The sequence below is a fragment of the Lepisosteus oculatus genome, chromosome 14, assembly GCF_040954835.1.
Source record: "Lepisosteus oculatus isolate fLepOcu1 chromosome 14, fLepOcu1.hap2, whole genome shotgun sequence".
Taxonomy (NCBI): Eukaryota; Metazoa; Chordata; class Actinopteri; order Semionotiformes; family Lepisosteidae; genus Lepisosteus; species Lepisosteus oculatus.
Window position 1 is genome coordinate 54,005,631 of NC_090709.1, and position 25,933 is coordinate 54,031,563.

At 45.9% G+C, this 25,933-nt stretch overlaps 1 protein-coding gene, 5 non-coding genes and 1 pseudogene across 6 annotated transcripts; 5 read left to right on the plus strand and 2 right to left on the minus strand.

The window, feature by feature from the left end:
- Window positions 1-662: 662 nt before the first annotated feature.
- trnad-guc (transfer RNA aspartic acid (anticodon GUC)) lies at window positions 663-734 on the plus strand. Its single transcript has one exon. It is a non-coding gene; the product is annotated as a tRNA-Asp (tRNA).
- A 616-nt stretch (window positions 735-1,350) lies between these two features.
- Window positions 1,351-1,423, minus strand: trnav-cac (transfer RNA valine (anticodon CAC)). Its single transcript has one exon. It is a non-coding gene; the product is annotated as a tRNA-Val (tRNA).
- A 640-nt stretch (window positions 1,424-2,063) lies between these two features.
- trnah-gug (transfer RNA histidin (anticodon GUG)) lies at window positions 2,064-2,135 on the plus strand. Its single transcript has one exon. It is a non-coding gene; the product is annotated as a tRNA-His (tRNA).
- A 7,783-nt stretch (window positions 2,136-9,918) lies between these two features.
- Window positions 9,919-10,037, plus strand: LOC138218604 (5S ribosomal RNA; annotated as a pseudogene).
- Window positions 10,038-24,051: 14,014 nt separating this feature from the next.
- LOC138243805 (U7 small nuclear RNA) lies at window positions 24,052-24,107 on the plus strand. Its single transcript, XR_011192423.1, has one exon. It is a non-coding gene; the product is annotated as a U7 small nuclear RNA (small nuclear RNA).
- Window positions 24,108-24,413: 306 nt separating this feature from the next.
- LOC138242504 (histone H4-like) lies at window positions 24,414-24,725 on the minus strand. The gene has a single exon (XM_069198036.1). It carries the CDS (start codon window positions 24,723-24,725, stop codon window positions 24,414-24,416), a length of 312 nt encoding a protein of 103 aa, XP_069054137.1.
- Window positions 24,726-25,500: 775 nt separating this feature from the next.
- Window positions 25,501-25,588, plus strand: trnay-gua (transfer RNA tyrosine (anticodon GUA)). Its single transcript is given in 2 exon segments — window positions 25,501-25,537; window positions 25,553-25,588. It is a non-coding gene; the product is annotated as a tRNA-Tyr (tRNA).
- Window positions 25,589-25,933: the final 345 nt, after the last annotated feature.

A 25,933-nucleotide genomic window follows, 5' to 3' on the forward strand; every position in this document is an offset into this window, starting at 1 on the left:
CAGGCTTCCGCTCGATAAGCTACTGGACACACCCACCCCTCCTCACACAGACCGTGGAAAAGCCCCCGAGTGGGAGGGCTCTCTCTTCCTCCCAGGAGCTCTTGGACACGACGCACAGACAGGGCGCGGGGAGCCGCCGCCTGCAAACACGGCTCCAGGCAGGACTCCGCTCCACAGGAGCCGCAAAGCAGAGGAGATGGGGGCAGCTTAGCTCCTGTGCAGAGACCTGAGCTGTTGTTGCTGCGGACGCTGTCTTTTCTGCACTCGGGGTAGGAGTGAATGTTGAGATGCCCTTAGAAATGAAGCAGAGCAGTTCAACGGCACGGGTGTGTGTGCGTGCGCCCTGGTGATTCTGGGAGACAGATCGAACCTGGGCTAAAAGAGAGGGGGCTTAGCCCTCTTCCATTTGCTAGTTCAAAGTTGTACAACCCATTTGTATCTGCTAGGCGGCGCAGTCGTCGTGCACAAAGAACGCTTTGAAAAGCGTCTAAGGCAAGTCATTCCTAGTTGGTCGTTTGTGTTTTCTGTTCAGACGCGAAATGCTGAAATGATCTCTCGGCTCCTCGGTTGTCTTTTCTGCTCCGTAAAGGAATCACAGCACGCGTCGGCTTCCAGCATGCTGGGTCGTGACACGATGCCGGGGGTTGGAAAGAGCGATGTCTTCCTCGTTAGTATAGTGGTAAGTATCCCCGCCTGTCACGCGGGAGACCGGGGTTCGATTCCCCGACGGGGAGTAGCTTTTCTTTCACCTCCTTAGAGAAATGACTGCCTTTCACTTCTCTGTTTTCTTTCACAGCGTCGTGCACCTTTTCATTGCTCTCGCTTTCAGAGCCTCCGCACGGCACACGACTCGACATCAGGAAGCACATTGAAGTGAAAGCAGGAAGCGCTGCGACATGCACTGTGCAGATCCCGCCACACTAAGAGGTGAGTGGGTCTGTTCGATGCACAAAGAACGCTTTGAGAAGCGTCAAAGGCAAGTCATTCCGAGTTGGTCGTTTATGTTTTCCGTTCAGACGCGAAATGCTGAAATGATCTCTCGGCTCCTCGGTTGTCATTTCTGCTCCGTAAAGGAATCACAGCACGCGTCGGCTTCCAGCACGGTGGGTCGGGACACGATGCCGGGGGTCGGAGAGAGCGATGTCTTCCTCATTAGTATAGGACCTGTCACCTGTCCCCACCTGTCACGCGGGAGACTGGGGTACATCAGGACGCGCATTGAAGTGAAAGCAGGATGCGCTGTGACATGCACTGTGCAGATCCCGCCACACTAAGAGGTGAGTGGGTCTGTTCGATTACAACGCTAGGCGAACCCCCAATCCCCTTTTGTGCCTGGCGACAAAAGATGTCTGTTTCCGCCCGGTTTCGAACCGGGGACCTTTCGCGTGTGAGGCGAACGTGATAACCACTACACTACGGAAACGGTGGTAAGACGTGCCCAGCGGCCCAGCGCTGAGCTTCACCAATGCGATTCAGCTGCTTCCAGTGCCTTTATTGGAGTGCGCTGATGGACCGTGCTCTCTCTCCAGAGACCAGCACGCCTGTCATGGACGGAGCAGGAAAGGCGGCGCCACATTCTACAGCCCTCTCCACGCAATCGACGAAATCGGGCTACTGAAGTGGAGAAAATCGCCTCTCCAGAAAGTGCAAATATCATCTTGGAGACTATAAATCCTATTGCCGAAGGTCAGCCCTGTCTACCAGAGTAACCCTCCCACAGCGATGATCAGCTCGTCTCACACGCGAGAAGTTTCGGTTGGAAACAAGCTCCCCCTCTTCTCGCACGTTTTGCACGTTCGAGTAGTTTTAATGCGGCTCTTTCGTACACGGTGCTGATCTTTTGGAAAGCAGGAGGCAAAACCGAGTCGAACCGCCTGGGTGAAAACCAGGAACCCTAACCGCTAGACTATATGGCAGCGAACAACCATGCTGTTCCCGGCATCATGCAAGCAAACTACATAAATATGAGAAAACACGCAAGAGAGTTGTCAGGACTTTTCCGAATTATGTCACACGAAGAGAGCACAGCCCTTTCCGCCCTGCCGCGTGTGTCTCGGTAATTCGCTGTGATAGTATAGTGGTCAGTACTTTGCGTTGTGGCCGCAACAACCCTGGTTCGAATCCGGGTCACGGCAGAATAGGGGCGTCTGCTTTTACTACTCGCACGAATGAAGGCAAAAAAAAGCCAATCGATGTGAACGAACGGCGCTTTACAGAGGAGTACTGCCTGACTGGATCGTTGATGAACGACAGAGGCCACTCCGACCTCTTCTCGGTTTTCTTCAATGACTTACTAAGGATCTTCTTCACATTCGCCCATGCAGGGGAAGCCAGTTACACCAAAGCAAACGCAGGAAAGTGCATTTGAAGCAGAGACCAGGAGGGACTTGTTTACACCGAGAGTGGGCGGAGAATGGAACAATGCGCCCAGCCCTGTTGCTGGAGCCGATTCTTGATGAGCTCTTGGGCTCACTAAGAGGCCCCCGCTGGATGCTAATCTTTCTGTTGTTCTTGCAGGTCCTGCGCTGCTTTTGAGCCGACAGAGCTCGTCCTGGTCTGTCGGCACAGCCCAATTGCAAATGATCGGCTCCGCGTACAGAAGGAACGTGCGTTTGGTACAAGAGTGCACGAAGGCACCGGAAATACATTGGGAACAAATGAGCGGTCGCTCAAGACCTCTGTGAAGTACAGGAGCGTGCAAAACGAGGCTGTTTCCACCCGGTCTCGAACCGGGGACCTTTCGCGTGTTAGCCGCTATACTACGGAAACCTGAAGGGACCGCTGCTGGTGTCTCGCTTGCGTTTCGGGCTGAGAAAGGGACGCGTCACTTTAGGCAGGGGGCGCTGGAGAGAGGAACAAAGGGCGCGATGAAACAAAATACCGAAACCCGGGATCTTTAGATCTTCAGTCTAATGCTCTCCCAACTGAGCTATTTCGGCGGTGCGCAAAGCCCACAGCCACCTGCTCCAGCCTTCCTGTGTTGTGGCATGAGCGCACCAAGAGTAGCGGGAGAGTGTTGCAGGAACGTCACTCAGAAGGAAAGCCACCCAGCTGCGCCCTCTGAGCTCTGTCCAGCGCATCTTCCTCGCATTGACTCCTGCCTGCGACGGGCAGGAAACAATTAGCAAGAACAGAACGACACCTCATGGGTGTCTCATGACCGCACCTTAGGTTGTGACAAGTGCAGGTGTGAGGGGTTGACGGGCTACTTTGGAGCAGAGCTTGGGCGGAGGGGGGGCGGGAAAGCAGACAAAGAGGTGACACCTCAAGGTCTGCACGATCACAGCTCTCCGCCGCCCCAGGCTTCCGCTCGATAAGCTACTGGACACACCCGCCCCTCCTCACACAGACCGTGGAAAAGCCCCCGAGTGGGAGGGCTCTCTCTTCCTCCCAGGAGCTCTTGGACATGACGCACAGACAGGGCGCGGGGAGCCACAGCCTGCAAACACGGCTCCAGGCAGGACTCCACTCCGCAGGAGCCGCAGAGCAGAGGAGATGAGGGCAGCTTAGCTCCTGTGCAGAGACCTGAGCTGTTGTTGCTGTGGATGCTGTCTTTTCTGCACTCGGGGTAGGACATCAGGAAGCACATTGATGCGCTGCGACATGCACTGTACAGATCCCGCCACTACTGGGCCCGATTTCCCCGGATCGAAACCGGGCGGAAACAGGCCCGTTTCGTTTGTTGCACGCACACTGTTTAGGGATTCGCCTAGCGCTGTGATCGAACAGACCCACTCACCTCTTAGTGTGGCGGGTCTGCACAGTGCATGTCACAGCGCATCCTGCTTTCACTTCAATGCATGTCCTGATGAACCCTGGTCTCCCGCGTGACAGGTGGGGATACTTGCCACTATACTAACGAGGAAGACATCGCTCTCTGCTTAGTGTGCAAAACACTTACTTGCAGCATTGTGGGTGCTGTGGTTTAAATGCTATTGGTTTGTGAACAGAATACCCCTATCCCAGTACATTGTGCCACATTAAATAAACACACGAGAAAAAGAGATTCAGAACGCAAAGCTGTGTCAGTGTTCTGTGTAAAAAATCGGTTTGAACATCATGGGAGCTGTTTTTAATAAGCTGCTGAGTAAAGAATATTTTAATCTTCTTGCTGTCAGTAGTATTTTGCATATAGTTGACTCTTACCTGAATGAAAACAGGACGTAAAGGAAGGGTTTCAGAATTCAGACAAAGCTTTATTCCCGTGCTTACAGTCTGGGTAATTGGAGACTGCACAGTTATGCTTCCTATGGTCATATACGGGTTTTTCGCATGAAGCCGTATTGAACAGTATTTCTCGCGTTGTGAACTTGTGTATACAGCGGTCCCCCGGGTTCCAGTTAGTGCGTAATTACTCATCGATGAAAAACCGGAGGTTTAAAAAAAGATAATTAGCTCACTGATACTTTGATGTAGAGGCTGTGGAAACATCCACGTCGTGGTCTTTAAAATGCATTTGGTTTGAAGGCGTTCTGTGCTTCCGTTGCGAAGATATGGACAAAAGAATATTCGTGCTTGGTCCAAAAAATGTAATATAAACGAAAAAGTAAAGGCTGAGAAAGCATTCACAATGTATTTTATGCACAAAGCAAGTATTCTCGCGATTCTAAGAGGTTTCGTGTAAACGCTACAGGCGTGCCAAAATCGTTTTCGAACTTCAAGCTAACTTTACCCCGGTCTGGTACCACAGGTCACGTACAGTAGCTTAAAATCCCAGTCATGTTTTTTTTTCTATCTTGTGGTACATAACGTACCATTTCGGACTATCACAAAGGGCTTGATTTCGTTAAATGCATGTATTCATTTCCTTTCTGGAAAACTTGTATTTCAAGAAATTCACACAGCTTGCGAGAAATTAAATTCAATTCTTGATTATCAGTGCAGAAGAAATATTGCCAACTGGCAAAAAAATATTTTTTTTTAACCTGAAAGTTGTGGTGTGAGACACGAATCCACCATTCCGTCTGTGTGGCGCATTCGGTTGTTAACTGAAAAGTCGGTGGTTTGAGTCCACCAAAGGACAGGTTTCTGTTGCGATGTAAACATTGTCTTCGCAAAGGTCGATTGGATTTCTCAGCGAAACCTTTACCATTTTAATATTTGCAGGAAATGCGAGTGCTTAACAGGTGTCAGAATTACCGGGAAATGTCCAGTTACTGTATGCCCAACATCGCAACTCCCCAGAAAACCATATTCACCCAAGAAAAGAGTTGAAGGATCTGATGAGGTTAGTTATGAAAGTTATGAAAGGAAGTTGATGTGGAGCTGTTAGCCGTAAAAACTCCTTAATGTCCTTAATGTCTTTGATGTTGTCATCAGCGATAAACTGCATTCAGCAAAGATAAAAAGAAAATTATCTTTGCTTACTGCCCTGTCTTTCTCACACCTGAAGAAGGCTCCACAGCCGAAACATTGTGATTCTTTTCTTCTCTTTTCAGCAGGAATAGTCCTTTACTTGTTCCTTTGCAGCCTACGCATGCTGACGCAGCTACCCACCCGATATCTAACATTCTATAATCACAACTATGAATGTCCACTTTGGGTATTTTTTCCATGATTATTTATTATTATTATTTATTCTGTCATTGAAGCATATTTTATGTCATACTGAAGTGTCATAATCACTGAAAAAATATTGTTTTCATTTAGAAAGTAAGAAAATGATAAATCACTAGGAATTGCATTTAGCCTATTCTGATCTAGATTTTCTATATACTTTAACATGCCATGTTCACAATGTCACAACTCATAAATGAAACAGTGAAGTGTTGTAATTACAAATGTACATAGTGCCGGGACATTGAGATGTTTTGGTAATGAGGAAGGAGGGACATGCAATGTTCACAGGGTCAAATTTATAAAACGCTACAGTAAAATTTCTTGTATTTCGGGATTATGAGAGCCTGTTACATTGTGTCTCACACCTCAGTGTCAGAATTTTGAGACATTTTTATAACCAGGGGTAGGTTCATAGCAATAAGCAGAAAGTGCGATCATCCTTTGCTCATCCTCGGTTAACCATATATTCTCATATGCCATGTTCTGAATGTCCCATTTAAAACTGCTATATTAAAATTAAGACTTTTTATGATCAGAAGGCAAGGTTGTGGTAAATATGCATAAAGTGCAAGTGAACTTATGTTTTGCCTTTGTCTTGTTATTGTGAGTTTTGAAAATTGGTTTTCGATTTTCTGAAATGTGTTTCACACAAAAATGCAATTTGGATAGTCACTACTTATATATTCCCCTTTACTGAGGATATGTACAGTAATCCATCCCGATTAGTACTTTTAAAAATTACTGTAGAGAGCCATCAGAAAGGGAATGAAAACTTGCATTAAACAAAATCAAGCTGCATGTAATCATCCATAGTGATACATTTTGTAAGACAAGACAGGAAGAAAGACACTGCTGGGATTTGAACGCAGAATCTCCTGTTTAATAGGAAAACACTTTAACCAAATCAGCCAAGATGCTGTCAGAGTATTAACATCATGTCTGCATCAGTGATTACAGCTGACTATCGCTGGAGGACAGTGAAGTCAGCCTGCATAATGAGGGGGAAGAGACTGACCTCTGTGATGCACTATAGAGTTACACTAACCTTCTATCCAACTGTTCTATGCTGCATTCTATCCTAGTGGTAAATATTGGTTTCCGTGCGTGTAATATTCCTTTTTTTGTCAAATATTTTCAAGCACAAATTTTGCTGTTGAAAATAAGCCTTGTGGTTTTCAATGTTGTGATCCTTTTCCCCCAGTGTCACCCAAATTGATACACTGTGCTTTGGCAATTCTTCAGGCGATATTGTTTAGAGGAGCTCAGTTGAATTAGTTTGCGTATATAAAGTATTTCTTTTCCCTTTAATCCTTTAAAACATATTACATTTTCAAAACATTGTATCTTTCTTCCTACTAATTGTAGCGGCAATGCTTGTTAATAAGACAGAATTAAGTGTTGCTGTGCTTTCCCAAATGAGGCCCCATCTCTCTCTTCATCTCTGTGGTGCAGCCACAGAGAAGCTATTCAGGCAGGCTGATTTAAAGATGTTTTCTTTTGATAAGGGACAGCTCCCAAATGGGAATGCATTTAGCTTAGCCTGGCTATCATGATCAATGGGCATCCATTGGCGCCTATCTGTCTAGGGAGTGCCAGATGGACATCTGGACTGCATTCCTAAGTGTCAGGAGTAAGTGACTCATATCTCACCTTGATCAACCAATCAGGGACTGGTAGGGCAGAGTAACCCACGTGGGTCTCTGATGCCCATGAAACTTTCATCCAATAAACGAGCTGAAGTTCCTCCAGGTAAAAACAGGCAACACAAAGCTCCAAGACTATTCTAAAGGGAATTCAAAGGAGAATTCCAGGGCTGTGAGATAATTCCAGGGCGGGACGGCCTAGGAGCAGAAAGGCTCCCAAGGGCAGAACATTCTCGCAGCGCGCCTCCTGACCATCCTGAGACTCAGCCTGGACAACCACGGAACGGCCAGTGTGTCCGAGTGCCAGAACTTTGCTTTGTTCTAAGTGTCGAGAGCGGAGGTAGCCAGAGAGTAACCAAAGGATCCACCCGAGGTTAGCACCAGCAGCAAGCCTCGTGAACAGGTCGGAACTGTGGACAGCTGAATCACTATTCAGAACTATCGCTTCATCAGGAACGAACTGGTCTTCTTCCTGACTTGCTGGGACCCACAGTCATCTTTTCTCCTGTGCACAAACTTCGCTAGTTTCAGCCAAAACTAACTAGCCGGTCTTCAGAGAGCATCAGCAGCGCAAAGTCTCAAGCCACACAGCACAGCCATGCACGGAGCCATTGAGCCCGCAAAAGACCTAAATCCCCAGAGATTGGATGAGTATTCCACTTCACTGCATTACTGCTCGATAATTCAATTGTTATCCCAACCAGTTGATATCAATTTAATTCCTAAGAGTTATGTTCTTGTTTTGAGTATCTAATGTAGAAGTTTTAAACAAGTTCAATTACGATTCTAAATGAATGATATACTGAACGTATGTCCTCTTGATATGTGTAACTGTAACTGAATGAATATATATCTTTTGTATTCTGATAACCTTTACGATAAGATCTGTTAAGTTTACATGCATATTCCATATATTGATAAATGTATCCTCGTGTATTAGTACCTGCGTGTGCGTTTTTTGAGTTATATCGCATGGTTGGATTCTAAGACCATTAAAAGAATCAATTTTGTGATTTACTGCCACAATTAATAATTGTCCCAGTAAATGCCCAAACCCCTACAGAACTGGTGCCTCGTGAGAGCACACTACAACAGTGTGTGATCTCCTGTCCCAGCCTGAGGAGCAGACAGCGAGCCTGTCTCTCAATAATAATAATACAGTGTGTCATTTCCTGCCCCAACCAGAGGAACAGACAGTGAGCATGTCTCTCAACAATAATATGAATAAACTGTGTGATCTCCTGTCCCAGCCTGAGGAACAGTCAGCCCGTCTCTCAATAATAATCCTAATAATAATAAGTTTTCCTATCAGTTTTCCTATTCACCACCACACCCCCGTCTCATCCTACTTAAGCACATGTCTTTCCCTACCTCCTTGCTCAGTATTGGTTTCCCTTTCGAGCTTCCTGGTTGCCCTACTCCTTCTTCTACCTAGTGTTCTTCTTGGCTTTCCGTTTACGGTTTTTCCCCTTTTGACTACAGCTTTTCGGATCACGGCTTGGCTTCGTTACTCACGCTCTGTTTTGGATCTCTGGCTACCCCTGGACTATCGGATTGCTCTATTGTCTACGATTTCGGATCACGCTTTGACTTCGGTAACTCGTTCCCTTTTGGATCTCTGGCTTCCCCTGGACTCTCGGCTCGTTCCTTCGACTACGGCTTTCTTTGGATCACGGCTTGGCTTTGTCAGCTCCTGCAAGTGGGTTCTCTCACTGGTTTCGGTTTCTCTTACCGAATCCGTAACATACACGATGTGTGATCTCCTGTCCCAACCTGAGGATCAGACAGGAGTGAGCCAGTCTCTCAATAATAATAATACAGTGTGTGACTTCCTTTCCCAGCCTGAGGAAAAGACAGTGAGCCTGTCTCTCAATAATAATAATACAGTGTGTGTCTTCCTGTCCCAGCCTGAGGAGCAGACAGCGAGCCTGTCTCTCAATAATAATAATACAGTGTGTGACCTCCTGTCCCAGCCTGAGGAGCAGACAGCGAGCCTGTCTCTCAATAATAATAATACAGTGTGTCATTTCCTGTCCCAGCCTGAGGAACAGACAGTGATCCTGTCTCTCAATAATAATAGAACAGTGTGTGATCTCAAGTCCCAGCCAGAGGAACAGACAGTGAGCCTGTATCTCAATAATAATAATAATAATAATAATAATAATAATAATAATAATAATAATAATAATAATAATAATAATAATACAGTGTGTGATCTCCTGTCCCAGCCTGGGGAACACTGAGCCTGTCTCTCAAAACTAATAATACAGTGTGTCATTTCCTGCCCCCGCCAGAGGAATAGACAGTGAGCATGTCTCTCAACAATAATATTAATAAACTATGTGATCTCCTGTCCCAGCATGAGGAACAGACAGTGAGCTTGTCTCTCAATAATAATACAGTGTGTGATCTTCTGTCCCAGTCTGGGGAATAGAAAGTGAGCCTGTCTCTCAGTTATAATAATATAGTATGTGATATACTGTCCCAGCCTGAGGAACAGACAGGAGTGAGCCCGTCTCTCAATAATAATACAGTGTGTGATCTCTTGTCCCAACCTGAGGAACAGACAGGAGTGAGCCAGTCTCTCAATAATAATAAAGCAGATTATGATCTCCTGTCCCAGCCTGAGGAACAGACAGTGAGCCTGTCTCTCAAAAATAATAATACAGTGTGTGACCTCCTCTCCCAGTCAGGCGAGTCAGGCGCCATGGCTTTCGATTGCGGCCACACCACCCTTAATGTGCCCGATCTTGTCTGATGTCGGAAGCTAAGCATGGTTGGGCCTGGTTAGTACTTGGGTGAGAGACCACCTGGGAATACCAGGTGCTGCAAGCTCTTACTCTCTCAGCCAGCAGAGGTTGCCATTGGTGCCGTAGACTTTGGGAGGAAAATTTGGAGGATGGAAAGTTGATCTATAGCCTCATCTCTAGAGGTGTTTTGTTGCTAAGGCATGTGTGTGACCCATATAAAAAAAAACCCGTTTGTAAAACGAATATCGAAGCTGCCTCTAAATCTGCAAATGAAGATGAGTCGATAAACCACTTGTTTCTCGTATAACTATACATATATTCATTTATTACTGATTTCATTCATTGAGCACAGATCCAATAGAGGTACAGCCATTCACTGTTTGACATGTCTGCACTGGTACAGAACCTAGCAATCAGAAAACGGGTGAAACTGCCTTGAGAATTAGCATACAGTACCGAGGCCCCCATGACCAAATAAAGGCTAACCTCGATAATCAGCCTAAATAATGCAGACTACAGCAAAACGACTGACTTTGAAAAGGGAATGAATGTCCGGAAGGAGTAGTGTAACCAGCTTGAAATGCTTCTCCGGACCTCTAACTAAAAGAAACCGGGAACCAGCAGTGGCATCGACTCCTTTCGAACTAGGATCCTATCGCAGCTCGTGGTGTTGTAACTCTTCCGTATCTGATATTGGACCAAGCACATCAGGGGAGAGCGTGAACGCAGTCCCCCACTACCAGAAATTATGCAGTCGAGATTCCCACATTTGGGGAATTCGCAGGGGTCAGCACAGCAATGGCCGAGTCTCGCTCTGGGTGAACCGATTTCGATTTTTAAGAACTTTATTTTCTTTTCACAAAAAAATACAGGACATCACAAATTAGAAAGCTTTACATTAATATACATATTTAAAACAGTATATATGATCACATCTCATTACATTTTGACACGGTACCAGTTACATAGCAACAATATATTTTTTGCTGGTGCAAATCACATTCTTAACTTAAACATGATAATGTTTTTCACAGTTTCTTGAGATATTGACCTATGCTCTCTATTTCCCCCAGATTTTCTACTTCCTCCCTCCCTTCTCTCCACAGATCTCTGAGGTAATAGTTCTCTCGGGTGATGAACAGGGCCAGGCTACCTGCTGCCTTGACTGGGACCTCGATGCCTTTGAACAGCCCCATGTTCCTCACTCTCCACAGGGCGTCTTTCCCACTGTTCACCACGGCCCAGATCCTGTCAAACTTCCTCCTGACGTGTTTGACGAAAGCAGCGGTCAGGGTAAATTGGGGCGAGAGAGCTTGCAACCAATCTTCAAACTGTGCCCAGAAGGCCTTAGCAAAAAGCAGGACCACAGGAGATGGGTCACAGTCTCCTCCTCGCCGCAGCCCACCCTAACGCAGCGAGGGCTGGGGGTGAGGCCCCTACGGTTCAAGAAAGTTCGTACCTGTAAGCACTGGTGGACGACACTCCAGGCTAAATCTCTGTGAATGTTACACAGAAACTTAGAGGATGTGTGTTTCCACACCTTCCTTGTTTGGGCTGATGTTAAAATGCCCACAGGGGTGTAACGAAATCTTCCAGTTTTTGGACGCTGACATCTCGGAGGGGAATATGGCCAATTGGGCGAGATCTTAGAAAACTTTTAACTGTCCCATAAATTGCGGGGCATGTGTCAGAGAGTGGGACATCCAGCTTGGGTCTGACACCCCACACTCTGAACACCTCCCTACCTACCCAGAGCCTGGAAAAATAAGTCCAGGTACGCACAGCACAGAGGCCAGGAAAATGGACAGCAGCTTCGTAGCAACATCTGGGACAGACTTCCCCCCTGAGGGTAGCGGCCTGTACAGTATTTCCTTTCTGAGTCTTTCCTGCTTCCCACCCCATAGAAATTGAAACATCAATCTCCTCAGCACCGCCGCAACACGGTGTGGGATTGGGAAGGTAGAAGCCAGAAAATTCAAGACAGGCAAGAGCTCAGCTTTGATGACCAGCACCTTCCCTGTCTAGTGAGGTCTCGGTCCTTCCATTGCATCAGTTTTTTGTTTAAGATTGGCAATTTGTTCTGCCAATTTACTGTTCCCATCTCTTCTCCAAAATACACCCCCAGGACCTTAATTCTCTTCTCTTGCAGCCTGAGATCATGTCCTTCTTTTGGCTCCCTCCAGTTCTGATAAAAAATCTCACTCTTAGATTTGTTAATTTTTGCAGAGGAAGCCAAAGAGAAACGATCACAGCACTGCAGAGCTCTGCTAATTGAGGCATTGCCAGAGAGGAGCAGGGTGACATCATCCATGTATAGAGATGTCTTTACCTCTCCTGCCCCACTTCCAGGCACTGGTATCCCATTAATGGCCTGATCCTGGCGCAAGGCACAGGCTAAGGGCTCCATAGCCAAAACGAATAACAAGGGGGGTAATGGGCAGCCCTGCCTCACCCCTGAACAGACTTCAAAGGGGCCTGATCTATTGCCATAAACCATTACTCTGCTGTTGCTACCTGTGTACAGCAGGTTAATCCACTTTCTCATGATGGGGCCAAACTTCATGTGCTCAAGTACCGATGTTAAGTACTGCCGGTTTAGGCGGTCAAAGGCCTTTTCTAGGTCTACACCTAAAATGCACAGAGGGAGGGAGCGATCCTCTGAGTACAGACAGACATCCCTCAACAAGGCCAGGTTGTCGCTCATCAGGCATCCTGCTATCCCACAAGTCTGTTCTTTCCCTACCAGTGAGGCCACTACATTTTGTAGGAGCAGGAAAAGGGCTTTGGACAGGATCTTAGTGTCCATGCCTAACAGGTTGAAGGGTCTCCAGTTCTTTATGTCATTCTTTGCTCCTTTCTTAAACAAGAGAGAGATAGTGCCTTCTCTTAAGGAGTCAGGCAGCAATTCTGTCTTATAGCTTTCCTCGAATAGGAGCAGTAGCGGATCCTGAAGCAGATCCCAAAAGGTGCAGTAAAAGTCTTTAGGGAGCCCGTCAGCACCCGGAGTTTTCCCCTTTTGTAAGCTCTCCATAGCCTGTCTCAGCATTTCTACTGTCAAATTCCTCTCAAGTACTTCCTTATCTTCTTCACTCAAAACGTTTTCTAACTTTGATTTAAAAAAATGAATTTCTTCATCCTTTACCTCTGTAGAGCTGTACAGTCTTGAGTAGAAGGCCTCGGTGCAGGAGAGGATAGCACTCGGCTCTGTTCTCTCTCGTCCCTCCTCATCAACTACACTTTCCATGACAGACTTGGAGCCTACCACTTTCCTGAAAAAGAAGCGAGTACACTTCTCATTTTCTTCCAAGAACTGCACTCTGCTTCTTAACAGCACTCCTCGACTACTTTCTTTCGCTATGCTCCGGATGTCCTTTTTTAAGAGGGTGATATCCTCGAGCACATCGAAGCCACTGTGCAGCATCGTGTAGAGACGCTGCAGCTGCCTCTGTTTCCTGGCTAGCACTCCTCTCCGTCTGGCAGCAGCCTTCCTTCCCTCAGCCATGAAAAAGGCCTTTGTCCTCACCTTCACCTCCTCCCACCACTCTCCTACTGACCCATACAGACACTGCAAGGACAGCCACTGTGATAGTTTCTCCTTGTAGCGGGATACTACCCCCTCATTCTCTAGCAGCTTTGTGTTGAGTTTCCAGAGGCCTGGGCCAAAGACAGTCCCGCCCTTGAGTTCCACTCTACACCCTAAAGTAGGCTGGGCAAACGATTTTTAAAATTTTTAAAAAAGAAATAAAAAACGAGATATAATGATGTGTTCCTGCTCAACTTAGACATTGCATGACTTTAAAACCTATAAAAATGGGTTTCGAGAGTTAAAAACCACTTTTTATGCGCGAAAAATGGGTGATTTTTCTTCCTCGTGATCAGCTCAGAATCTCTGTGTACGCTGTAAGGTTTTTACTTCTTAATTAAACGTTTAAAATTCACGAATTTCATAAAGACAACACACGTTTCGAAGAGAAAAAATCCCATTCTTTTCTCTTCCTGTTGTGTGAAACTCATCAGCAGGTCTTTTTTTCCCAATCAGAGGCTCTGAAAATAGCGTACCGCCCACTGCGCTCCGTCAGAGAGGGGCGCGGCACAGAGAGAGGGAGGAGGCGCGGAGCTCAGCAGCACAGAACGAACGTTCTACTGCCTGGAGCGCTTATGGCAGCGATCGCGTCTGCATTTATAACTTAGTTTTTAAAATTAATCAAGCAATATGAAGCATCTCTTTTTACTTTTAAGTAACTTAATTATCAAGCACAGCTTTCTCACCACCTAGACTACTTTTTGATACCATCCTTAGACAAAGCAGAAACTTCTTGTTCTGTCTAATGACATTACAATTGGAAAGATTACAGATTACATTCGTCTTTATTTTTGTTATGTTATACATTTTAGAAACGTTTCATCCATACAAACACCACAAAACTATTCTCGATTGTATTTCTGAATGGTATGTTACACTTAGTTCACTGTTTTAATTACACCTAATTAAGAAAGTTAGGTGTTAGCATAAACTATTAGCAATCAATATTAAATTTAGCACTGTAATAAGTTGTTGCACTTTCCCCCGCATCTTGTAAAAATATATTTTCATTGTTCAAATATACATTAAATCTGACTAATAAGTCATATATCATATAATAAGTTAAATACAAAACTAAAGAAGAAATAGGGTTAAATATAATTCAAAATATTTTGCTAACAATGTTAACTGTTTATAAATTATAAATTGTATTAACTAAAGAGTAGGATGGCACAGTTGTTAGTATGCTTTTTGTTTTGTTTCTTTTTCATAAATACAACAGTAGTACTTGATGTCTCAGCGCCTTTCAAAATTAAATTATGCATGCAAACCTGTGAACTAGAAAGATAACTAAGATATCCATCCATTTATAATGGTGGCAAAGTGGTTAGCATTGCTATCTTGGAGCACTGGGGTCCTAGATTCAATTCCTCCCATCCTGTGTGTGTGGGGTTTGCATGTTCTCTCTGGGTTACATGGTTTTTCTCCATATGTGTGATATGACTCCCTCTCGCACTCCAAAACATACTGGTAAGTTAATTGGTTTATGGGAAAACTGGCCCTGGTGTGTGTGTGTTTGTGTCTGTCTGTCCTGTGATGGACTGGCGCTATGTCCAGGGTGTATTCTGCCTTGTGTCCGTTGCTTACTGGGATAGGCTCCAAATCCTCTGTACTGGATAAAGAGATTAGAAATAGATGGAACTATACACAGTGTTAGAAACCCACTATGAAATGGCAGCATCTCACTGAGAATAAAATATTTTATAGTGCTGGCCTTTCACCTCTCATGCACATCAGTATCCATACCTAGTTATTTAAACAAATTACCTCTAATTAAAAACATCTTAATATGCTGGCTCTGTGGATCCGCATCAGCTATGTTTGCCAATTCCTTCAATTCATGTGCATCCAACACACAGTTCAATACTAGTAACTGCACAAAATCTAAAATACAATCCTCATTTCAGTATCTATGTAAACATACAGTCTGTTAACTTCATCCTCTTCATCAAAAGTATGCCTAACCCCATTAGGAAGTGTTCTTGTTATCAGTGTATTCCTTAGCTTTCCCAAAATTATCTTCTTCTTACCAACATCTCTAGTCTTTTATCCTGCAATAACTCAGCCAACACTTAAATCCCCAAAAGCTGCTTGTGTTAATTTCTTTAAATCACAAATATCATGTGTAAATACTGGCCATTTAATACTCTGCATTGTGGGATAATAGTTTATTTTAAAGGGAACTAGAGAAACTAAGAACTAGAGAAATTAAGAAAGGCTTTTTTTCCTAGAATTAATAAATACACATCCTGTTCACTGGGGAAATTAAATCCACACTGAGCAATCTTCAATATGTTCAGAATATGACAGCAAGAATCCTATCAGGGATGCATTACACCTGTTTTCAAGTCCTTGCACTGGTTACCTATCAGGTTTCGAGTCAACTTCAAATTCCTCATCCTCATTCTGTACCTACAGTATATGGCTTATTATCTGTCTACTCCCCCACCTTTGTCCTTTTGACTCTGGTCTTCTAGCTGTCCTCAAGAACATCTACATTCTGTGGGTGACAGGGTCTTCTCTAGCTGCACCCCAGAGCTCTCAATTTGTATTCCCAGTGATATCAGTCACGTACCCTGAGTGCATTTAAATCTAACCTCAGAACCTTTCTTTTCAGAAGACTTAGTGTCTGTATCTGCTTCATTTTCTAATTTTGGTAGCACCTCTAACTGCTTGTCTTTCTTATATGTATTTACTTTGTAATCTGAGGTCCTTTTATCTGTTTTTACATCTACTGTATTGCTTTGAGATGCCACCTTTAATGGTAATATATAAAATAAAGTTTTTTTATTATTGTTATAGGGAAACATGATCAGATTTTCCCTGGTTCAGAAAAAAAGATCTAAAGTATACTAGTTTGTCACTCTTCTCATTCCCTTTGCTAAATGACTTTTCAAACTAATCTGATCAATCTAACTGCCAGTTTTCTGTGCTTTCTCTATCCTGCTACATTTGCAATTATTCTGAAAATTTTCATCTTGAAATAACTCAATTCTAAATACCCTTTTCACTGTTAACATCTTATAGCAACTCTGCGACAAAATATACACTTAGCTCAACCTGACAGTTCATCCTGCTACCAACATTAAATAAAACGAATCTTAAGATTTCTATATTTATGTCTTTATTTAGTGGTTTCATTAGTGACAAAGGCTAAACTTTCTTGGAAAAATGTCTTTTATGTGTTGCGGAAAAAACTGACTTGCTTTAACAAAATATGTTTACAAGTCCTTTCACCTGGCAGTTTACCTAAATGCCCAACTATCTGAGAAGCCCTCCATGAAACCATAGTTGCTATTAATTTATTTAGGGCTGACTGACAGAATTGCTGTTTTTTATTCATGCTAATTTCTGATTCCTCACTCTGTTTCATGTTTATAGATAAGACTATTGATCGCAAAGGGAAATTGATGTACATGTTTACATGTTCTTTTGTAACATACACCTTTTTGTGATTTTTCTGTATATCTAAGCAAGTGTTCCTGCATCCCTCTTCTGCACTATAGGCATGGCTTTTATTCTGTTTGCTCCATTTCTAAAACGTTTTGCTCATGTGCATTTTTGTATTTTTTTACACCTCTAGCACTTTCACGTCCTGAATTTTCATTTGCCTTAATTTGTAGAATGAATTTGAGTTTTAGCCTTAAAAATCTTAAGTTTTCACTATCTTTTGTTTCTTGTCCTACAACTGTTATTATTGATCACCATGACTTCATTCAGCCTTTCCTGAACGTCTATGACAGGCAGAGAGAGTGCTGTTTCTGGTGCGATCTTTTGCAGCTGACATTTCACTGTTTTAAACGAACAAGAAATTAGATTGATCATAAATCACTTATTCTCTATAAATACAGCGTAATTGCCCTCCGAAAATCCTCTTTTTCTTGTTCGTTTTAGAGACCTTGATCGAAACTGATTTTAGATGTCAGAAAGGATTTATTTTCTCTGTATTTCCTACATTGCTTTGTCGAGATTTTAACTTTATATTTAGGCTCAGATTTCAACTATAAATCGTACACTAATTAAAAGCAGTAAATACTGATGTTTTGCTCCCTCTTACCACAAAAATATATATGTTTTGTAGCTGGGATGAACGTTATTTCGTATGCGTAGCTACTGCGATTTGGACACGAAGCGGTTAAAGATGGCGGCAAATCAGGCACCCAGAGAGGGGGGGGGGGGCGTCTTCTCGCCTCCATAACTAAAATGCCAAATAGGAGTGGCTTAAGCGACATACGCAGTCGTGTAACTGACAGTTTGAGGTAGCCTATCGTGTAAATTTCGCTTTGTTGCTGATAGGTTAAGCTTTCGAAACTCTGCCCCAAAGTCATGTGACTGATTTTTCGCCCTGTTTCGTTGGTTAAACGCAATGATCACAAGCACCACCATGGTTACTGGGATGTGTAGTTTTTAATTCCGTTTGAATTATAACTGTACGTACTGTCTTCATATTTGGCCAGGGCTTTAAAGAGAAGGCGCGCCAAAAAATTTCGGTGCCGTCGTCTCCGCTTTAAAGGTACCCCGTGCTGGAAGAATTTGACCTCGGAACGTTTGCCCAGCGTACCTAAAGCCTGATGATCTGAGAAGAAGACAGGCTGAAGAGTGACCCCAACAACTTTCACTCTCTCTCTGAGACAAAGCAATAGTCAATTCTGGAGCTGCTATTCCTCCCTGACCATGTATATCCTGCTGTTGTGGGATATATACATCTATATGTGTCTGAGAGTTTAAAGTCTTGAACTAAGTTTTGCAGGGCCAGTGAGCTGGAATCCAATTTTATTGGCCTTTTGGCTAAGATCAAGTTCAAGTGGCATGCCCGCAGTTCTTCTCTTTCCAAAGTTCTAGAAGGCGATCGAAGATCCTGAAGAGCGCTTGAGCTGGTATCGCCCTAGCTTGAGCCTAGGGGGTTAAGGCCAAGCAGCAGCTGAGCTGGGAGGGATCCGGCAGCAATGTTCTCCCTCTCTCTCTCTCCTCCTGCGCCTGCACCTAGCTGGGCTTTGCCCACAAGGACAAAGGCCAGGGCTCCCTCACTGCTCCTTTAGCAGCTAAACCCTCCTCTCCACAGGACCTTGCTCTCTCTCTTTCTCTCCTTTTTTCTTTTTTCTCCTTTCCAGATGGCAGACAAGAAGACACTGATCCGGTTCCACTGGACCAAGAAAACAGAGACGATGCTAACTGCGAAATCCTTTTTCATTACCTTCCTAAGAGGGATCCTGCAGTTGGTGGCCGGAGATCTCTACTGCCTGCAAGACAACAAGGCAGAGAGATACATGGAGGCCTACATGGCCACGGACGCCTCATATGAAAAGGCAACGAAAATGATCAAATGAAAAAGGTAAGCACCCCGGTTTCTCTGATTTCAGGCCGGAGCCTATGAGGAAGACAAACCAGAGGACCATCACAGTCCTCACATACAACCCCTACGTACCAATGGAACTGGTAACAGCGTACCTAGGGAGGTATGTAACTGTGGTGGACAAACCGACGGAGATCAGGGACAGTTGTGGCGTCTGGTACAGCAAACACCTGTACCGAGTCCTCCTGAAAGAGGACCTAGAGGGCGTAGACGGTTTCCAGCACCCCCCGGCCCACTTCAACATCGGAGCCGACAGGGGGTAGCTTTACTACCCCAGGATGCCGGATTTCTGCAAGAAGTGCAGACAGTCCAGCCACAAAGAGAACACGTGTGACATCGTCAGATGTCACAACTGTAACAAAGAGGGGCACCTGGCAAAAACCTGCCGGGCAGCCAAAAAGTGCGATGGATGCGGCGCCGAGGGACACCTCCTTCACTAATGCAAGGTAAGCAAACCTTCCTTTGCGCAGGTGGTGGAAGCCGACCGGCAGAAACCGGTCTCAAGACAAAGGGAGAGAGGTGAGAACAAAGAACCTGCACCTCCCCCGCAGAGAACCGAAACTGCCAAGGCCACACCCCCAGCCGCACCAGTGCCTCAAGATGGCCGCCAGGACAACGGACAAAATGGCTGACCGGAGGAAGGGCCCTGGATAACTCCCAGCAAGAAGGGAAAGAGGATCCACCTTCGGAAGGACAAAAGAAAAGAGTGGTAAGGGAGAACTGTTTCCTCCTCCTAGAGGAAACGGAACTTTCTTCCCCCGAGGCCCAGGAACAACCGGAGGAGGCAGCCCATGAAATGGAAACCCTCCCCCCCCAGGGCCCACGGACAACAGGAGGAGGCAGCCCAGGAAGAGGTTACCCCCTCCCCCGAGGCCCAGGGACAACAGGAAGAGGCAGCCCAGGAAGTCGGAACCCCCTCCCCTGAGGCCCAGGAACAACAGGAAGAGGCAGCCCAGGAAGTCAGAACCCCCTCCCCCAAGGCCCAGGAGCAACTGGAGGTCCCCGAAACTCCTGGAGAAAGGGAAGAAAAAAGCCTTCCCGAAATGGTGGTGGAGAGTATCCTCAAGGAAGATGAGGATTACTTTGAAGCCGCCCTGGAGCCGGGACTGATGGTAGGGCTGGACCTGTCCAGCATGTTTACCTTTCAGTCCCCAGCGAGACCTGGAGGGAGCCCAGCATATTCCCCCCAGGACCCAAACAAGAGGAGTTACATCTAGGCTAAACAGTGCCCAGATGTAGAATCCCAAGTTTTCCCCACTGTAAGCACAAAGAGAGGAGGTTCAACTTTCACTTGTTTAATCATGACTGTGAAACTTTTCTTTCTAACAACTAACGTGAGAGGGCTAAGAGACCCGGTGAAAAGACGGGGAGTCTTTCATGATCTGGCCTCAAAGTCTTTCTCAGTTTGTTTCTTACAGGAGGTCCACCTGAAGGATGAAAGCGACAAGCTGACATTCAGCAGGGAATGGACGAAGGGAGAATCATGCTGGAGCGTAGGAGGGGTCCATTCTTCCGGAGTGGGAATCCTCCTCGGAAACCCAGAGATGACGCTGGTTTCCTCCTTCTCGGTGGTGCAGGGCCGGATCCTGGTCGTAGACATCGACTGGAGGGGGCAGAAATTGAGAGCAATTAACGTCTATGCTCCGATGGAACCCTCTCTCCGGAAGGAAGTGTTTGCTGACCTGGCCAGCTGCTGCACCACCAACAGACAGGTGGTGCTTGGCGGGGACTTCAACGTCGACCGGGAGAAGGGGAGCGACGCTAGCTCAGCAGAGCTGGAGTCGCTACTCAAGCAGTTCTCCCTGGTAGACGGTTTCAGACGGTGCCGCCCTAACGACGGGAAAAACTCCCGGGGAGTGTGCAGCCGCCTTGGACTACATCTTTCTGCACACGACCTGCTCCCTGGAGTCGGCGACGGTGTCCCCGGAGTGGTATTCCGACCATGAGTGCGTGACAGTGGTGGCTAACACCAACCTGCCGGCATTCGGTCGTCGGTATTGGAAGCTGAACCGGGAGATATTGGAGGAAGACGACTTCAGGGCACTGTTCAGTAAAGACTACGCAAGCTGGGTCGACATGAAGGATGGCTACAGCTCCGTGGTGGAATGGTGGGAGTTCATGAAGGACAGGACCCGAACGCTGGCGCAGACGTACTGCAGACGGAAGGTGGCCAGGGAGAGGAAGGAAGCTGCGCAACTCCCGAAACAACTAGAGGAGGAGTACAGCTTGGCTAACAGGGGAGGAGCCTTCAATTCAGCCTGGGCATGGGACCTGAAGGAAAGGATCCGCAAGCTGCACACCAAGAAAGCCAAGGCTTTCCTGGTCAAGGCACAAAGGGAGCATTATGAAAATAATAAAACCTATTCCTCTTATTTCTTCAATCAGGTCCGAGAAGCCCAGAAAAAGAGGGTGATCTACAGCCTGAGACGGGGAGATGGAGAGGAAGTGCTGGACGAGAGTGACAAGGTAGAAGCGACCACCACTTTCTACAAGGAGCTCTTTTCAGAAAAGCAGACAGAGGTGAATGCAGGTGATGCTTTTCTGGAGGGGCTGAAGGCACGAGTACCAGAGGAGGTGAGGGAGGACTTGGAGGGTCCAATCACGGCCGAGGAGCTGAAGGCTGCGCTCTTGTCCATGGAGAATGGCAAGGTGCCGGGACCGGATGGACTCCCCAAGGAATTCTACACATGCTTCTGGGACACCCTGGCGGCAGATCTGGTGGAAGTGGTGCAGGAGATCTTCCGCGGGGGAAACTCGGAAACACCATGAGGAAGGGCATCACCTCCCAGCTCTTTAAGGGAGGAGATGCCGACAACCTCAAAAACTGGAGGCAGATCACGATGCTCTGCATGGACGTAAAGATCCCGTCCAAGCTTCTGACCGCCAGACTGAGAACCGCCCTTCCCCACATCATCCACAGCAACCAGACGTGTGGGTGGAAGGGCGATCCGTCAGCTGGAACCTCCAGCTGACCAGAGACACCAGCGCCTGGGGCGAGGACCGGAATATGCCCATGACTGGACCAGGAGAAAGCCTTCGACAGAGTGAACCATAGCTATCTGTTTAGGGTGCTGGAACGCTTCGGTTTCGGAGAGAGTTTCAGCCACTGGATTAATATACTGTACTCTGACATAGGCAGCAGAGTCAACGTGAAAGGAAACCTGGGGGATTTCATTCCCCAGGAATCCGGAGTATGACAAGGCTGCTCCCTTTCACCCCTTCTCTATGTTCTTTTCACAGAGCCCCTAGCAGAGGCGGTGAGACGGGACCCTGTCATCAACCGCCTGGAGATACCGGGAGGTGCGGGGGAAGCCCTGAAGATCTCCCAGCACGCTGACGACACGATGCTGTTCCTGAGGTCGGACAGGGGGCTAAGAAGAGCCCTGCAGGTCATGGAGCAATACTCCAGAGCCTTGGGGTCGAAGCTCAACCGCCGAAAGAGCAAACTGAAGTTCTCCGGGCCCTGAAAGCACAGGACGACGGAGCCGGAGGGTCTCGAGCTCTGCACGGAGCCTCTCAAAATACTGGGGGTTTCCTTCAAGAGCTAGGACAACGAGACCATCAACCGGACCGAGAGGATCGCCAAGGTGAATGCGATGCTGGGTCTGCGGTGTACCCGCTGCTGGCCAGACTCAGACGAGAGCTGCAAGGGATGATCTTTGGCTTCGTCTGGGGCGGCAAGTACGAGTACATCACGAGAAACCGGATGTGTCAGCCGATCGAGAAAGGGGGTCGAGATGTCCCACATTTCCCCCTGAAACTCGACTGCATCTTTTTCTGCAACTTCTGTCGGGCGCAGCGGGAGCCCATCGGCCACAAGTACGAGTACTTTGTCAGGCTGTGGCTCTCCGTCCCAATGAGGCACTTGGTCCAGTGGTCAAACACTGGGCCCAAGGCAGAAGGCGACCGGAGTTCTACATCCGCGCTGTCAAGTGGAGCAGGAGGTACGAGGCCACGAGACAGCCAGAGCTCTGCACCAACCACAGAGACTTGTACAAAGACAAGTCTGGGAAAGGACGCAGCCCAAAGAACTTGGAAACCAACTGAAGGACCTCAACTGGATGGCTGTACACAAGAGACTGGCTACCAGAAAGGTCCTCTACAGACACTCGATCTCCAGGAATCCGCATTGCCCCCGGTACGCATGTTTTGTCGAGGAGACTCAGGAGCACGTGTTTTGGAGCTGCCTCTTCGCCAAGGCGGTGTGGGGCAGAATGGACAACATTATGCAACTCCTGGGAACGGATGCAGTGCTCAGTTACCAGTACATTCTGCTGGGGGCTGGCACCCACCGGACTGCACAAGGGGACACAGGACCTGCGGGGGCTGCTGCTGTCCCTCACAAAACAAGGACTGTGGAAGGCGAGGAACACTCTCATCCGGCACAACATAAAGTGGGGGGCGAGGGAGCTGGAGGAGAGGATCCTGGCGGACCTCAGGAGGAAGACGAAGCACCACGTCACCAAATGGGGTTACCCCACGGCGAGGGAGCGCTGGAAAGGACTTTGGGCCCTATACAGGGATTAAAGGACAATAGCAAGTGGTAGGTTTGGAGGGACTCTCTTAATTGCGCAAATCCGCCCCCACTTGCAAAGATTGATAACGAACAATCAATCTCCGTTCCGCCGTTGTTTTTTATTACATGGAGTGCTAATATGTGTGAGATGTTCCTTTTGAGATGTTTTTTTTTTGCGGAATAAAGTATATTTTGTAGAACAAAAAAAATCTTATGACAAGGTTTACAAGTTATCTGTTGAACTACATTCTAATAGGTGTGGTCACATTCCAGGTCATTTGTTTACGTTTTTGTTTCTGCAGCAACTGTTAGATGAAATGTGCTAATATGTAACCTAACTCCAGTGTGAATAACTAGAAGAGGGGAGCAGCTCCATTCCAGACCAAGGGAGCTTTGGGAGTGGCTGGGGCAGATCTCTCATTTGCATATCTGATTTGGAAATATAACACTAAACCCCCTTCTTGCATGGATTTAACTTGCACCCAAGAGTCCCCTACTGTGTATTGCTACTTATTTTTTTATGATAAGTGGTGATTACCAGTTGACAGGTTTTATTTGTTGAATTATAAATGGTCTTGTATTATCATCCTGAATGGCCTGTACTCAAGGTTTGGTAGGGTATGTGTTTTCATTTCATTTACCAAATTGAATTTTTGCTCTTTTAGTATTTGTCTAGAAGGCTTTCTGAAGTCAGGAAGCCCATTTATTTGGTGAAAAAAGATTCTGTATTAATATTAATATTTCTCATACAACATAAATAGGGTCTTTTATGAATAAAAAGATCTTGCACTTGGAAATCTTGATAAAGCTGTGTGCTTCCATACACTCTAGCAGTTTTGATTCCTAATATTTGACCTTAGGTGTGGGAACGGGTCTTTTTTGCAATTTGATTTCCAATTGATCAGCACGGTATAGAAAATAGACCCATAAAGCAACCTCAGCAGTGACAAATGTCACTGGGTCACTTGGGTTTATACGTCGGGGTCCGGTAGTGAAGCTCCGCTCCTGTTTAGCCTCCGAAGCCGTACAGGGTGCGGCCATGGCGCTTCAGCAAGTACACCACGTCCATGGCGGTGACGGTCTTCCTCTTGGCATGCTCGTTGTAGGTGACGGCGTCGCGGATGACGTTCTCCAGGAACACCTTCAGCACCCCGCGGGTCTCCTCGTAGATCAGCCCGGAGATCCGCTTCACTCCCCCACGGCGAGCCAGGCGGCGGATGGCGGGCTTGGTGATTCCCTGGATGTTGTCACGGAGAACCTTACGGTGACGCTTAGCGCCTCCTTTCCCGAGTCCCTTTCCGCCTTTGCCTCTTCCAGACATCTTCTAGTTATCAGCTGTGAACACAACACACTGCTCATCTTTGATGTATAATAGACATCTTTCTTTGATGTCTATTATACATCAAAGAAAGATTTTTATAGGTGTAGAAACTAGTAAATAAAGCAAATGATTTGTTTTAGAAACGTATTCTTAAAATATACAATTATTCACACCTGAACAATATGTAGTTCAAATTATACATTATATACAATATAGTATTCAAATATCTAATCATCATAAAAAACACAACTAGTAAACTTCAGTTACAAATTCTAGTAACATGGCAATATATATAGTAATGACAAACACAAACTAATTACATGAACACGCTAATATTTAACTCAAAACCACATTTCGATTCAAATATAAATTTTTAAAATTTACAACTTCTTTATTTCCACGAAAATATTATTAATGTAGCACAAACGCTACTTTCTAATAAAGACAGAAAGAAACTGTTTGTTTTGTGTCTACTGGTGATCCTCCTCTCGATACTAATGAAATGTTTAATATGATCCCTCGAGAAAAAAAAGGAATCAATTTCCACCTGGAATGATTGATGCCCCATCAAACATTTTGTAATATCCCTGGAAGTTTATACTGTAGAATCCTGGTTCGTGGCTTAAATTCAAGGTAAATTAGGAACGAGTTAAGGAACTCGGAAACGAGACTAAGGAAACGAGTTGTAAACTTGATGTCGAAGTGGGATTTAAATCACCCATTTCACATTTTACTTCATTGGGCAGTATGTGCCAGAGAGCAATGCCACAGCATCCCTTCGATAGCTCAGTTGGTAGAGCGGAGGACTGTAGTGGGGTCAACAGGGAATCCTTAGGTCGCTGGTTCGATTCCGGCTCGAAGGAAGGTGCTTTTCATGTAATTTAATCAAAGAGTTAAAAAAGCGAATCTTTTTTATTCAGACATTGATCAAAAGCTCAATAATCGACTAAGCAAAGGCTCCTGTTCCGAATTCAGCCCACGTCTGATTGTCTTTTTTTGGCCAAGATCTGATCTTTGAATTTAGGGACTACACTGTCTGCTTTGTAATTCAAAAATACATACAAATGTCAAGTTTTTTGTAGATATAAAGGTGTTCTCTGTTTTCAAAGGATAGTTACTTAATTGGCATAATGATTTGGTATTGATTTTGTATCGTTGTATTATAAAGTTTGTGCTTTCTGTGTTTTTATCGTATTGTGAACTTATTT